Genomic DNA, 11,800 nt, shown 5'->3' on the forward strand with positions numbered 1-11,800 from the left:
AAAATTGGGCAAGAGGGACACGAGGGTTATTTGGGTTTTATTTGGGTTGTGTTTATGAAGGGTTGGAGCATGAAATCAAGCCTGGAAAATAACACAGGCTCCCCAGGGCAGAGTTACAGCAACAGCAGCCTGCGAGCAGGAGCGTGGCAAACGACCCCGTGTCAGCACCGCCGCGGGTGCCCGATCCTTGGCACAAAGAGGACACGAGGACGCAGCGTCTGGTTGAGCTGGGAACATCTTTATTTTACATATACAAAAGCTTCAGATCCTTGCAAAAGAGCGGAGAGACAGACAGACAGACGAGATGCTGCCCAGCACGAGGCAGGATGCTGCCCCGGTTGAGTCCCCCAGCTCAGAGAGGAGAGAATACACAATTTAACTTTGTTTTTCCCCAAAGGCTGGTGCCCGGCCCTGCAGCCTCTGCGGGAGCAGAGGGACCAGGCTCCAGCAGCTGCATCCAGCTGGAGAGAACGTCACGGTAGGGAAAGGGGCTCCGAGCAGCAGGGAGAGGGTCCCCAACTGCTGGGACAAGTGCCTACGTCCACGGCAGGGCCCAGCACGGCTGCTCCCAGCCCGGGCACAGGAAAATCGAGAAGAAAGGAGCCTGGAGTAGCAGGGTGAGCCCTGGGGAGCACAGCCAGGCCCTGCCCTCACCCCTCAGGGGTCCAGGTGCCCCCTGACAGGGGCAGGGCCACCCACGGGTGCCCGGCCTGGCTCCTGGCCCGAGGGAACAGGGGGCACTGAGGGCTTTTTCCAGTCACTGCCCCGGGAAGGGGGGCAAAGGGAAGAGGGATGCTCCTGCCCTCCCCTAGTCACAGTCAGCGATGCCTCAAGAAATAGACACTAGGGCTCCTCGTGTTTTTCATTAAAAAACCCTTTATATTCATTTCATGTCGGTTGAAATCACAAGAAATTAGGTGGAGGTGGGGGGGGGGGGGAAGAAAAAAAAGGGGGGGGGGGACAAATACAGACAAACAGCACAGTCTCCCCCTGCGTTCGGTGCTTTCACAGGGTCAGGGGCACAGGACAAGACCTAGGACATCAGCTACTGTGTGACTTAGTGAAGTAACTCAAAGATGGGCGAGGCGGAGGCCGGTCTCCCTTCACGCCAGGCAGCGCGGCCCCCTCTGCATCCTCCTTCAGGCAGGAGCCGCTTCCTCAGCTCTCCTCCGCGTCGTCCACAGACTCTGACTCCCCGCGAGCCCTCTCGCGCTCGGCGTTGGGATAGTCCTGCACGCTGCGGGGAGAGCACAGGCACCTCAGCAAGAGCCTCCCCCTGCCAGTCTGCTTTCCCCAGCCCACAGCATCCCCCCCTCCCCAAGCCCAGGCTCTTCCCCAAGCCAGGAGAAGCCCTACAAACTCGGAGATCCCCCAGAGGTGGTGAGCAAGAGCCCAGCTTGCTGAGGAGCTGAGGGTGGACGCATGGCGGGTGCTGAGGAGCTTCCAACCCCCCCCGCCTCGTGCTCACTTGTTGTGGGCCTCCTCGGCAGATGCCTCCAGCTCCCCGGCTCCCGGCCCTTGGCTTTTGTCTCGCTCCTTCTCCTCTGTGCCCTCCGCTTTTTGGGATAAGGATTCGCCGTTCACAGGACCCGACAGGTCTGCAGGGAAGAGACAGGCTCAGACACCCGGGCACGGCGGTGGCTGAGGCCTCATTCACCCCAACCCAGGTGGTGCTGAGCACCGCGAGGATCCACGGCCACAGCAAGGCAGGCTGTCCCTTCACCCGGGGATGACAGCCACCAGAAGGGCCCCAGAGACTCCACTCCCCGTGCCCGGAGGCTGACATCAGAGTGGATTTTCCCCACCAGCTCCTCCAGGAAGCCTCTTGCAGCGTTACCGGGCTGTCCCCAGGCAGGGACCCCGCCGGGCACAAGGCCACGAGGTGATGGAAGATCCCAGTCACCAGCTGCCTGCGCAAGAGCCCGAGCCAGCGGCCAAGGGCGGCTCCACATTCCTCCATCCCCCCGGTGCCCGGGACCAGCGCTCTAACTGGCAGCAAGGAGCTGGCCTGGCCCAAAAGCTGCCCCGCAGACACCCGGAGCCGGCGTGGGCACCGAGGCTGCCCTCTGCTCTCACTGCCACGGGCGTTTGATACTCAGCCCACAGAGCCCCACCTAAACACGTGGTCCCCAGGCTCAGACACGCTCCAGGGGGGGCAGCTGGGGGTGAAACTGCCCCTCCTCCAGGCAGCCCCATGGCCTCTGCCACGAGCTGGACCCAGGGCCAGGTGCCCTGAGGTTGCTACACGCCCGGACAGAGCAGGGAACTGCCCTGAGACGGGCAGGGTGCGTTACCGGCGTTTGTCTCCTCTTCCCCCTTCTCATTCCGCGTCTCCCCTCCCGCCAGCTTCTCCTGGCTCTTGTCCACATCCCCCTTGTCCTTCTCCGGACCGGCTTTGTTGGCTTTCTGGATCGCCTCCATCTTTGGTCCCAGGACGCGCGACTTCAACCGGGTGTAAACTTCGGCGGCTTTCTCCATCACTTCTTTGTTTGCTTTATAGCGACGGATCTGCAACAGCAACAGGGAGGAGGAGGTGCTGACACCCTTCGTGGCGGCCCAAGGGCGTCACCGCCTCCCCCTGGCGATCAGCCCCCCCTCGTACCTTTTTCAGAGTAGCCACCACGTCCGTGTGCTTCTGGAGGATGTGAGAGGTGACCTGGAGCGTGCCCAGCTCCTCCAGCGCGTTCAGGCACCGCTTGATGTCCTGCAAGGATGGGCACCGAGGTTAGAAACCGGCTACAAGTCCCTCCGTGGGTTACATCCAACCCTGCACGAGCGGCAGGGGAAAAACTGAGGGACTTTGTTCGCCAACAGCCTCGGGGCGGGGGGGGCGTTGGCAAAGCTCTGGATCTTGTCTCAAGGGAGAAACCCAGCCGTGTGGGCAGCGCTGCAGCCCACCAGCCCCAGCTCAGGTGAGGGGACAGCCACCCCCCAGCACGGGGACAGCAACGGGTGGCAGAGAAGGGCAGAACCTCCTCTGCCAGCTCCCAGTGGGCACCTGGGACCGGCACCGCCGTGAGCACGGTTCCCTCATGGCAGCCAGCTTCCAGACCAGCACGGCCAGGCTCAAGCAGCCAGGCGAGGGCCAGGTGGTGGCTGAAGACACAGGCGGGGAGCTCAGGCACTCACCGGGTTGTCCACCTTCAGGGCAAACTTGATCTCGCTGTGAAGTTTCTGGAGTTTCTCTTCCACAGTGGGCTCTGGAGCAGCGAGAGGGACAGCTTGAGGCATCGGGTGGGGAGCACACAACAGCCCGGAGCCCCGAACCTCTCCCCCCCTCCAAAGGGGTTTGGTTTCTTCTCGTGTCTCCAAGGCTGAAAGCAGCCCCAGGGGCTGCTCTGAAGAGGACAGGCTGGGGTGTGCCCCAACGGGAAGGGAATGCCTGCAGGGAAGCTGCCTCTACACACCCCATAAATACACGGTGCAGGGATCACAGCAGCACTGGCAGGGCCCAAGCAAAAGTGATCCCCGAGGTCAGGGAACCAGCCCCGGCTCCCTTCTCTCTGTGTTCTGCTGTGAGCTGCCCTAAAAGCCCCCACTCTCTCACCCTTTTTCTTCTCCATCCTCCTTTCGGGGATCACGTCCGACTTCTTGCGGCCTCGTTCCACTTTCAGAGGTCTGCAGGAGGAAAAGGAACGAGGTGAAATCATTCAGGGGATGCCTGCAGGCGAAACCAGGGGCGTGTTGCCGGGCTAGCAAGAGAGGTGACAGCACGTAGCAGCGCGTCCCCCACTGCCCGGCAGCGCCAGGTGGGTGGCAGAGCCCCGCCGCGCTCCACCCACGCTCGTGCACACATCTCCCAGACACAAATCTCCCAGCTCGCACGGCCGGGAGCTCTGAGACAGCAGCTCCCCCATGCCCCAGGCTCCCGGGACTGCAGAAAGGCAGAGCCCAGAGCAAAGGTGGCCGGGGATACCCCGAGGAGTCTTTCCCCGTGTGTCAGAAAGCAGCAGGGATGCTCAGACACCCCAGACACCTCCGTCAGCCCCTTCAGCTCTAAAAAGGCAAGGAGAAAGCCCTCCGGGGGTGCTGCTGGCGCAGCCAGCTCCACCAGGACCCCATCCCCACCCCACAGGTCGGCAGCAGGGCTGGGGCAGCAGCCGAGGAGCAGCCCTGTCCCCGGAGGAGCAGAGCGCCGTGCGCAGGGAGGGGAGATGCTGACTTGTTCCGTGGTTTCTCCTCTGCTCGGCCCCTCTTCTCCTTCTGATTCGGTTTCCTTGACAACTCCGACGGCTGCTTCTTCGCCGGCTTCTTTACCTTCAAGGAGAGAACAATGCAGGCGAGAGCAGCTTGCGGCAGAGCCCACCCCGCTGCGGGAGGGAGGGAGGCAGCACCACGGCCTGCTCCCATCCTCTCGGCCCTGTCCGGGCACGATCCGGCAGTGCCAGCAGCCGGCACCCACGTCGGGCCTGCTGCAAGGCCCTGGCGAGCAGCACCGCTGCTTCGGGTGCGGGGCTGGCCCCAGCACGAGGTAAAAAAAAAGGAGCTGGGCTACAGCAGGGGTGAGCTGCTCCGAGAGCCCACCCAGCCTGCGATACCCACACTTCCCTGCAGAGCTCACATCTTCGTGCTGCTCTCCTGGCCCTGCTCTGTGCAGAGCAGGCTGAAAGGGAGCCCCTGGCCCTGGCCCCGAGGCGGCACGGCGGCCCCGAGCCCTCTGCAGCCTTCCTCAGTGCTGCAGGCCGAGCCCTGCCGACCCTTCCCCTGGCCCCGCAGAGGACAGCGGGGCAAATACAGTGACTGTGGGGAGAGAGCATCACAGGGATGCGAACTGGGTGGGGCCTCTTGGGCCAAGGGTACAGCTCCGCTCGGCACACGACCCTTCCCTGCGCTCCCCAGGGTAAAAGGAGACCAGGACAGGCGGTCACTGCCGCTCCTGGAGGCCCCTGCTGACGCGGCAGGGAGAGGACGGGCTGCTGTTGCCTGCCACCAGCCCCCCACACCCTCGCAGCGCTGTCCTCACCTCCTTCTCCACCTCCAGTTCGGAGTCGGAGGACGACGGAGCCTTGGCCCGGCCTTTCCGGCCCTTCTTGGCTACTTCGTCATCCGCGCTGCTGTCGCTGTCCGAGTGCGCCTCCTCGCCCTTCTCCGCTTTCTCCTTCCTCTTCTCCTTCTCCTCCTTCTCCTGCTCCCGCAGCCGACGGATCTCTTCCTCCTGCTCCCTCTTCCTCTTCTCTTCCAGCTCCCGCCGCCGCTCTTCATCCCGCCTCTTCCACTCGCTGATGCGATCCACGTCGCTGTCGCTGTCGCTGCCGAGGACAGGGCACGCTCGGACCCCTCGTGCGGGAGGGGAGGCGCCGACACCCCCACCCAGCAGGCGACAGCGCCCCAGCCTCACCTGTCACTGCTGGAGCTGGTCGGGACGCGCTCGGGCTTCGGTTTCCTGCCGCGGGGCTTGGGAGGGGGTTTCTCAGCTGCAAGGCAACGCGAGGACGGTCGGCAGGAGCCCGGCGGGCGCTTGTGGCTACAGCCGGACGCCGCTCACAACAGAAGCGGACACCAGAGCTCCAGGAGCACCAACTTGACGCGCTCTCCAGCCTCCCGAGGGAGCCGGCAGCGGCCCGGTTGTGGCAGACGAAGTCTCCTTGGTGTCACCCCGCTGTCTCCTACCTGGCTTCCTGCCCCGCTGAGGCTTTTTCACAGACACGTCGGAGTCCGAATCCGAGTTGGAGTCCGACTTGGTCATGTCCACGGTTGCGTTTCCCATTTCCGAGTCTGAGTCCACTTTGGAATCCGAATCGGAGCCAGACTCCACCTTCTGCAGGCATGAAGCGGGGTTGGGTGTGGGGAACAGAAGCAGCTGGTGCCCCAGACACAGAAGCACGGCGCCCAGCCGGGTCACCCACGCACAGGCAAGGTCTCTTCTAGCGCTGGAACCCCACCCGAGCCCACCCTGAGCCAGCCTCCCTGCCCGGGGGGAAGCCACCCCCTCCTCCGGGGGCTGCCAGAAGCCAGGTCCCTCGCCCCCAGGGGCGACCAGAGGAGCCTGAAGGAGCAACCCGTGGGCCAAGCCACCCCAGGGGGACTTTCACCTTCTTCTTCCTGCCTCCTGCGGGCATCCTCCGGGGAGCCCTGGCCACTGGCTTCTTCTCGGGAGTGAAATCCTGGGGGAAAAACACGGAGATGACACGGGGAACAGTCTCACGGCGGTGAAGCCGGTCGGATTCCCCCTTCCTCAGTGCCGCTGCCCCCGCAGACGGTGATGCTCTTCCCTCGGCCCCCTCTGCGCCGCCCTGCCAGCCTCCACACAAGCGCAGCCCCAAACCTTCTCACCTGGTCACTGTTTTTTTCCGACTCGGAGGACGTTTCTGAGTTCTCCTCTTCTGTCAGGGAGGGACTGCCCTGATCCAGGTCGCTGGAAGATTTCCGAGGTCGTTTTGCCACCGGCATCTGATGTCCAAGAAGCGACGCGGTGAGAGAAGCCCCCCCCCTCTCCATCCACAGCAAACCCTGGCTAAGAAGGGGGTCCCCAACTCCCCTCCCCTCCACCAGGGGAGCCCAAAAAACCAGCCAGATACGCTCAGAAGAGACGTGCAGCTCTGGGCTCTCCGCAAACTGCTCCAGGACGTGGCTGTCCCAGCACCTCAGAGACAAAGTGAGACAACGGCGAGACCCCTAACACGCGCCAGCCCACCTTCCCCCTGGAGCATCTGGAGGGAGGCAGTTTCTTCCTCCCTCCACGTGTTCAAGATGCTGCGTTTCTCGTGGAAGAAGGGGGCCCAACAACCACCTCCCGGCCACCCCCGGAGCACGACAGCCGCCCCCCGGAGCACGACAGCCGCCCCCTCCCTGCCCCCTCAGCCCACGCTCACTTTCATGGCCAACGATTTTCGCTTGAGCCCGCTGTGGTCGCTGCCTCGATCCGAGTCCTCGTCGCTTTCCATTTTCTCGGCGGTGGCCGCAGCCATGGCGGGGTCGTCCTCGTCGTCCCCCGCGTCGCTTCCCCCCATGGGGTCGTTCTCAGGAACGTCGCTGTCAGAGGAGCTCGCGGGCTAAAGACAGCGGAGACGACAACGGTTACTGCCCCAGCAGGCCCGCGGCAGGCCGGAGAGAAGGGGCACGAAAGGGCGACAAGCAACAGAGAGCGGCATCAAGCAGGGAGGAGCACGCACAGAGGAGCACAGGGCACGGCCCCCTCCTGGCAAGGCCCCCGAGAGGAGCCAGCACCCTTCAGCGACGCTCTCGGGCAGAGAGGCAGCGTTAGCGGCCCCTCAAGGAGGGCGCTCGGTCGACCCGCTCCTAATTCCCCTGCACCCCCTTCCCGAGGCCCCTTCGGCACCACCCCGAGACCGCCACAAACGGCTTCCCGCGGGTCCCCAGCTCAGCCTGCACCTACCGCTCCCTCGCTCCCCTCCCCAGCAGCCTCACGCCCTGCCACAGACCCTCGCAGAAGCCCAGGCTGACGGGCGAGCGCACCCCAGCCTTCCCCTGCCCTGCCGGCGCCTTGCTTCGGCCTCTCCTCCTGGGCTGCCGGCCCTCGACTGGAGCCAGAACTCTTCCTTCTCACGCGCCTTCCCCGTCGGAACGGCCCGCGTGGCGGCCACTGCTCCGGCCCAGCTGGGATCTCTTCTGTCCTGCTCCGTCAGCGCACGCAGCGGAGGCCTCCTGGCTTCTTGTCGGCCCCTCGCGAGGTTCCTCACACGAGCACCCGAGCTCCTGCCTTCTTGCTGTTTCCTTCTCTTCGCTCACAGCGGGAGCGGCCGTCCCTAGCGCGGGCGTTCTCCAGCACCGGAGCCTTCCTGCCGGAAAGGCTCTCCTCGTTTTGACTTCTCCTGGCACCTCGTTGCACTCAGGTCCCCAAGTCGAGCCTCTCCTTCGATCTCTTCTGCTCCTCCAGACGCGTCGGCCACCGGCTGGCAGTCGGCGTTCGCGAACCCGCAGCCTCGCCGGGATCTCTGGCGTAGCCCCAGGCGCTCTCAGAGCCAGCAAGCCCCGCGGGAACGCGTTTCTTAACCCTGCCGGGAGTTCGTGGTGGTGCTGAGCAGCCTCTGGACAACGCGGGTGCCGCCTCCCTCACCACCACCAGCCTCCCGCCCACCGCTACGCGGAAGCGAAGTCGCTCTCCAGGTCTCCAGGCACCTCTGGGGTCTCACCTCGTCCACCTTGGGTCCAACCATCGCCCACAGCCACTCGGAGCACAACCTCTCTCCTGCGCTGGCAGCAGCACACCCTGAGCCTGCCTACCTCCAGAGCAGCCGGTCTGCGTGGCTCACCTCAAAAACCTTCCTCTGCCTCTTCAGCCCAACTGCCTATGAAGCCGCTTTGGCCGCCTTCTCAGGAGATGGCTATACAACAAATTGCATCACACGGTTACGGTCGCGAAACGCCCCTCGCACGCGCCGACGGCCGAGAGCTGCCTCCCAGCCGGCCCCGACACCCGCTGGAGGAGCGAGCGGTGGCTTTCGGCTCAGGACCTCGCCAACGGATGAAGAGAGGGCCTGAGAGGGCCTGCGCGTGGCTCCCCCGAGCCTGGGACCAGGCTCGGAGCAAGCCTCCATCCTCGCTCCGACGCGGAGATCCTCTGCGATCTGGGGCGAGGCAAGCCAAGCGCCTTCCCCGTTCCGCCTGGGAGCCGGGACGCAGGCGCCTGCCTCCCCGAGGGCGAGCGGGGCTGAGCCTCCAAAGGGAGAGAGGGCAGGAAAGGGAAAGGCGCGTTTCAACCCTGAGAGAGCTGCTGGGCGAGACGGAAGCGCGGAGACACCACAGCGGGGAGAAGCAGAGAGAGGAGGAGAGCGGCTCGGAGGGAAGGAGAGCAGGAGGTGCTGGGAGCCCACGTCCTCGCTGCCCCCCCGCCACGCGAGGCCCACACTCACCGGAGGGGCACTGTAACTGGCGTGAGGGTTGTTCTGGATTTCCCACAGTCCCTCGTTGAAGCCTTTTCTCTTGTTTGTTTTCCCGTATTTGTCCTTATACTTTTCATAGGGGAACAGGTCTTTGGGGCCCAAGAAGGCGCTGGAGAGAAACAAAGCAGAGGTGAGCCCAGAGCGGAGGCAGCGGGGGGGGCACGGCCCAGAGCCGGGGATGGGGGGCGAGGCAGCGCTTACGTCTCGTGAGTGCCGAAGAAGAAGATGGGGTACTTGTTCGGCGGGGGTTTCACGGCGCCGTCCGCGATGTCATCGATCTGAAAGGAAACCCAAAGCACGAGGGGGTCAGAGAGAGCGGCTTGAGCACGTCCTCTGCGAGGCAACCGTTAGCCCTGGCTAGCAGCGTCGGGACTCCGGCACGCACGCACGACTTGGAGGCGAGCACGGCAACAAAGCACCCGGCCGGGGAACTTGCTACGCACGGAGTCCGGCTGCAGCGGGACGGCCGAGAGGGATCGCTAGGAGAGCGACGGAAGGGATCCGGCGCGGACGCTCTACGCCTAGAGCTGGGCACCAGGGCCGCGGCACGGGGCCCCCGAGGGAATCCCCTCCAGCGGGCGGCCTGGGGGGGGGGTCCTTCCTGGCTGGAGGCAGGCCGCAGGAAAAGCCCAGCTGCCAGCGGGACGCGCGGGCCCTCCCCGCGTCTTCTTCCCACACGCCGCGCCGGCTCCGGTGCCCGTCGGTCTGCTCCGCGTGGTCCGGGGCAGCGGCGGGAGGCTCGGGGTGCGCAGGGGCTGCCCCCAGCGTGTCGGGGAAGTCTTCGGGAGGAGCCTCCCCAAAAAGGAGCGAGCTAAAAGCAGGAGAGAGGCCGCGGAAGCCGGCAACGCGAGCGCCCTCCTGGAAGGGCCGAATCCTTGCGGTGCTGTTAACCCCCCCCCCCCCGCCCCGGCGCCAGGCCAGCCACGACGGCATCCCGGGTCTCACGGCGTGGTGCGGCCAAGCGGCGACGTCTCCAGCACCCGGCGCCTCCCCGGCCCCGACCCCGCACGGCGGACGACCCCGCCTGGCCCCCGGCTGCCCGCCGGGAGCCCCCCAACCCGCCTGGCGCTGCCCTCGTTGGCACGGCCGCCGGGCTGCGCCTCGCCCCGACCGCAGCTCCCCCGGTGCCGCTGCACAGCGCTGCCCACCGGGCCCCCGGCCGCACCCCGCAAACGGCACCGGCTGCCCCCAGGTCCCGCCGCACCTGGAGAGCTCGCAGCCCCGCACACGTCCCCGCTGCCCCGTCCCAAGGACGCCGCCCCAGAACCGGCTCTGCCCCCGTCCTTCCTTCTGCTGCCCCCCGTTCACAACCGGGGGGGTCCCAAAGGGCCGCCCCCCGCTCCTCGCTGGAGCCCCGGCCCCCAGCGACCCCACAGCGCTGCGGGATTCCCCCCGCTACGGGCAGCACCACGGGACCCCGCTCCCGGTGCCAGCCCCTCAGCCTGGTGCCACCACAGGTCCCGGTTCAGCTCCGGGACCCATCCTGCTGGGGACGGCAGCGGCGCTCAGCCCGTCCCGTAACAGCACCGCACGTCCCGGGAGCCAGCTCCTGCCCCGAGGTGGATGCAGGGACCCCGTTATTATGGGGTGGCTCAGCACCAGCCCCGTAGCGGGGACGTGCTGGGGCGCGCTGCAACGGGGCTGCGTGGCCTGGTGAAGGCGCAGAGCACACACCGGGACCAGATCCCCCAGCCTGGTGCAGGTGCTGGGACCGGTCCCTGGATCCCCGGTGCAGGTACCGGGACCAGACCCCCATCCCCATCCCGGTGCCAGTGCCAGGACCAGACCCCCATCCCGGTGCAGGGCCGGTACTGGGTCCCCTGTCCCGGTGCAAGTGCGGGTACTGGGCCCCATCCCGATGCTTGTACCGGTACCAGGTCCCCCACCCCGCTGCCTCTCCGGTACCAGGACCCCCACCTCGGTGCAGGTGCCGGGACCAGAGCATCATCCCAGTGCGGGGCCGGTACCAGACCCTCTGTCCCGGTGCTGGTACCGGTACCGGGTCCCCTGTCCCGGTGCAAGTGCAGGTACCAGGCCCCATCCCGGTGCTGGTACCGGGTCCCCCACCCCAGCACCTGTCCGGTACCGGGTCCCATCCCGGTGCCAGTACCAGGACACTCACCCCAGTGCGGGTGCCGGGACCAGATCATCATCCCGGTGTGGGCCCGGTACCAGACCCTCTATCCCGGTGCTGGTACCGGTACCGGGTCCCCCGTCCCGGTGCAAGTGCAGGTACCAGGCCCCATCCTGGTGCTGGTACCGTGTTCCCCAACCCGGTGCAAGCCCGGTACCGGTCCCTCTGCCCCGGTGCAAGCCTGGTACTGGGTCCCCCGCCCCGGTGCCTGTCCGGTACCGAGCCCCATCCCGGTGCCAGTCCCAGGACCCCCACCCCAGTGCAGGCCCGGGACCGGAGCCCCATCCCGGTGCGGGTCCGTTACCAGCCCCCTTCCCCCAGTGCCGGTACCGGCCCCATCCCGTTACCTGCCCCCCTCCCCCCTCACCCCGTTCCCGCCCGGTGCGCGGCTCCGTCCCGGGCCCGCCTCCTTCCCTCCCGCTGTCCCTTAGCGGCGCGGCCCCTGGGGCTCACCCGGGCGGGCCAGTGCGGGTAGCCCTTCATCTTGGCGAAGACCAGGTCTCCGGGCTTGAAGCTGTGCGGCATGGCGGCCGCGGGGCGGGGCGGGGCGGCGGCGGAGGCCCAGGCCGCGGGCAGCACCGGGCAGCGGGGCGGAGACGGCCCGGCCCGGCCCGCAGGATGTCCCGCCCCTGGCGGAGCTGCAGCTGCCGTTGGTGGCAAGAGGTGCCGCTCAAACGTTTGGGCCAATGGGAGGGAGGAAAGGGCACGGCGGGAGGACGGGATTGGGCCGAGCCGCCAGAGGCGCCCCGGGGATGGGGAAAGGGGAGGGGGCGGGGCCAGGGGGCGGGGGAGAGGGGAGGGGGCGGGGGCAGGAGGGGGGGCG

The 11,800-nt window shown here is 66.6% G+C and overlaps 1 protein-coding gene across 2 annotated transcripts; it reads right to left on the reverse strand.

Annotated features, from left to right (window-relative positions):
* Positions 1-856: 856 nt before the first annotated feature.
* Positions 857-11,552, reverse strand: HDGFL2 (HDGF like 2). 2 transcript variants are annotated; one of them, XM_035348293.1, is made up of 16 exons: positions 11,431-11,552; positions 9,045-9,121; positions 8,814-8,952; positions 6,813-6,992; positions 6,274-6,390; positions 6,033-6,104; positions 5,611-5,758; positions 5,339-5,414; positions 4,964-5,249; positions 4,163-4,257; positions 3,548-3,618; positions 3,130-3,200; positions 2,603-2,704; positions 2,295-2,508; positions 1,469-1,598; positions 857-1,237 (listed from the first exon to the last, which is right to left on the reverse strand). In XM_035348293.1, exons 1-16 carry the CDS (start codon positions 11,500-11,502, stop codon positions 1,159-1,161), a joined length of 1,929 nt encoding a protein of 642 aa, XP_035204184.1. In that variant the 5' UTR covers positions 11,503-11,552; the 3' UTR covers positions 857-1,158. The 2 variants fall into 2 exon arrangements, with proteins under 2 accessions (XP_035204184.1, XP_035204185.1); XM_035348294.1 differs by lacking the exons at positions 8,814-8,952; positions 9,045-9,121.
* Between the last annotated feature and the right edge of the window lie 248 nt (positions 11,553-11,800).

The sequence above is a fragment of the Oxyura jamaicensis genome, chromosome 28 (genome assembly GCF_011077185.1).
Source record: "Oxyura jamaicensis isolate SHBP4307 breed ruddy duck chromosome 28, BPBGC_Ojam_1.0, whole genome shotgun sequence".
Lineage (NCBI taxonomy): Eukaryota > Metazoa > Chordata > Aves > Anseriformes > Anatidae > Oxyura > Oxyura jamaicensis.

Excerpts from the sequence above, each read along its gene's own strand:
- HDGFL2 (XM_035348293.1), bottom strand. The coding sequence starts at position 11,502 with ATGCCGCACAGCTTCAAGCCCGGAGACCTGGTCTTCGCCAAGATGAAG. Across the intron at positions 4,258-4,963 it reads AACTGGAGGTGGAGAAGGAG|GTAAAGAAGCCGGCGAAGAA; the intron begins GTGAGGACAGCG and ends CTCTCCTTGAAG. Across the intron at positions 1,238-1,468 it reads GCCGAGGAGGCCCACAACAA|CGTGCAGGACTATCCCAACG; the intron begins GTGAGCACGAGG and ends CTCTCCCCGCAG.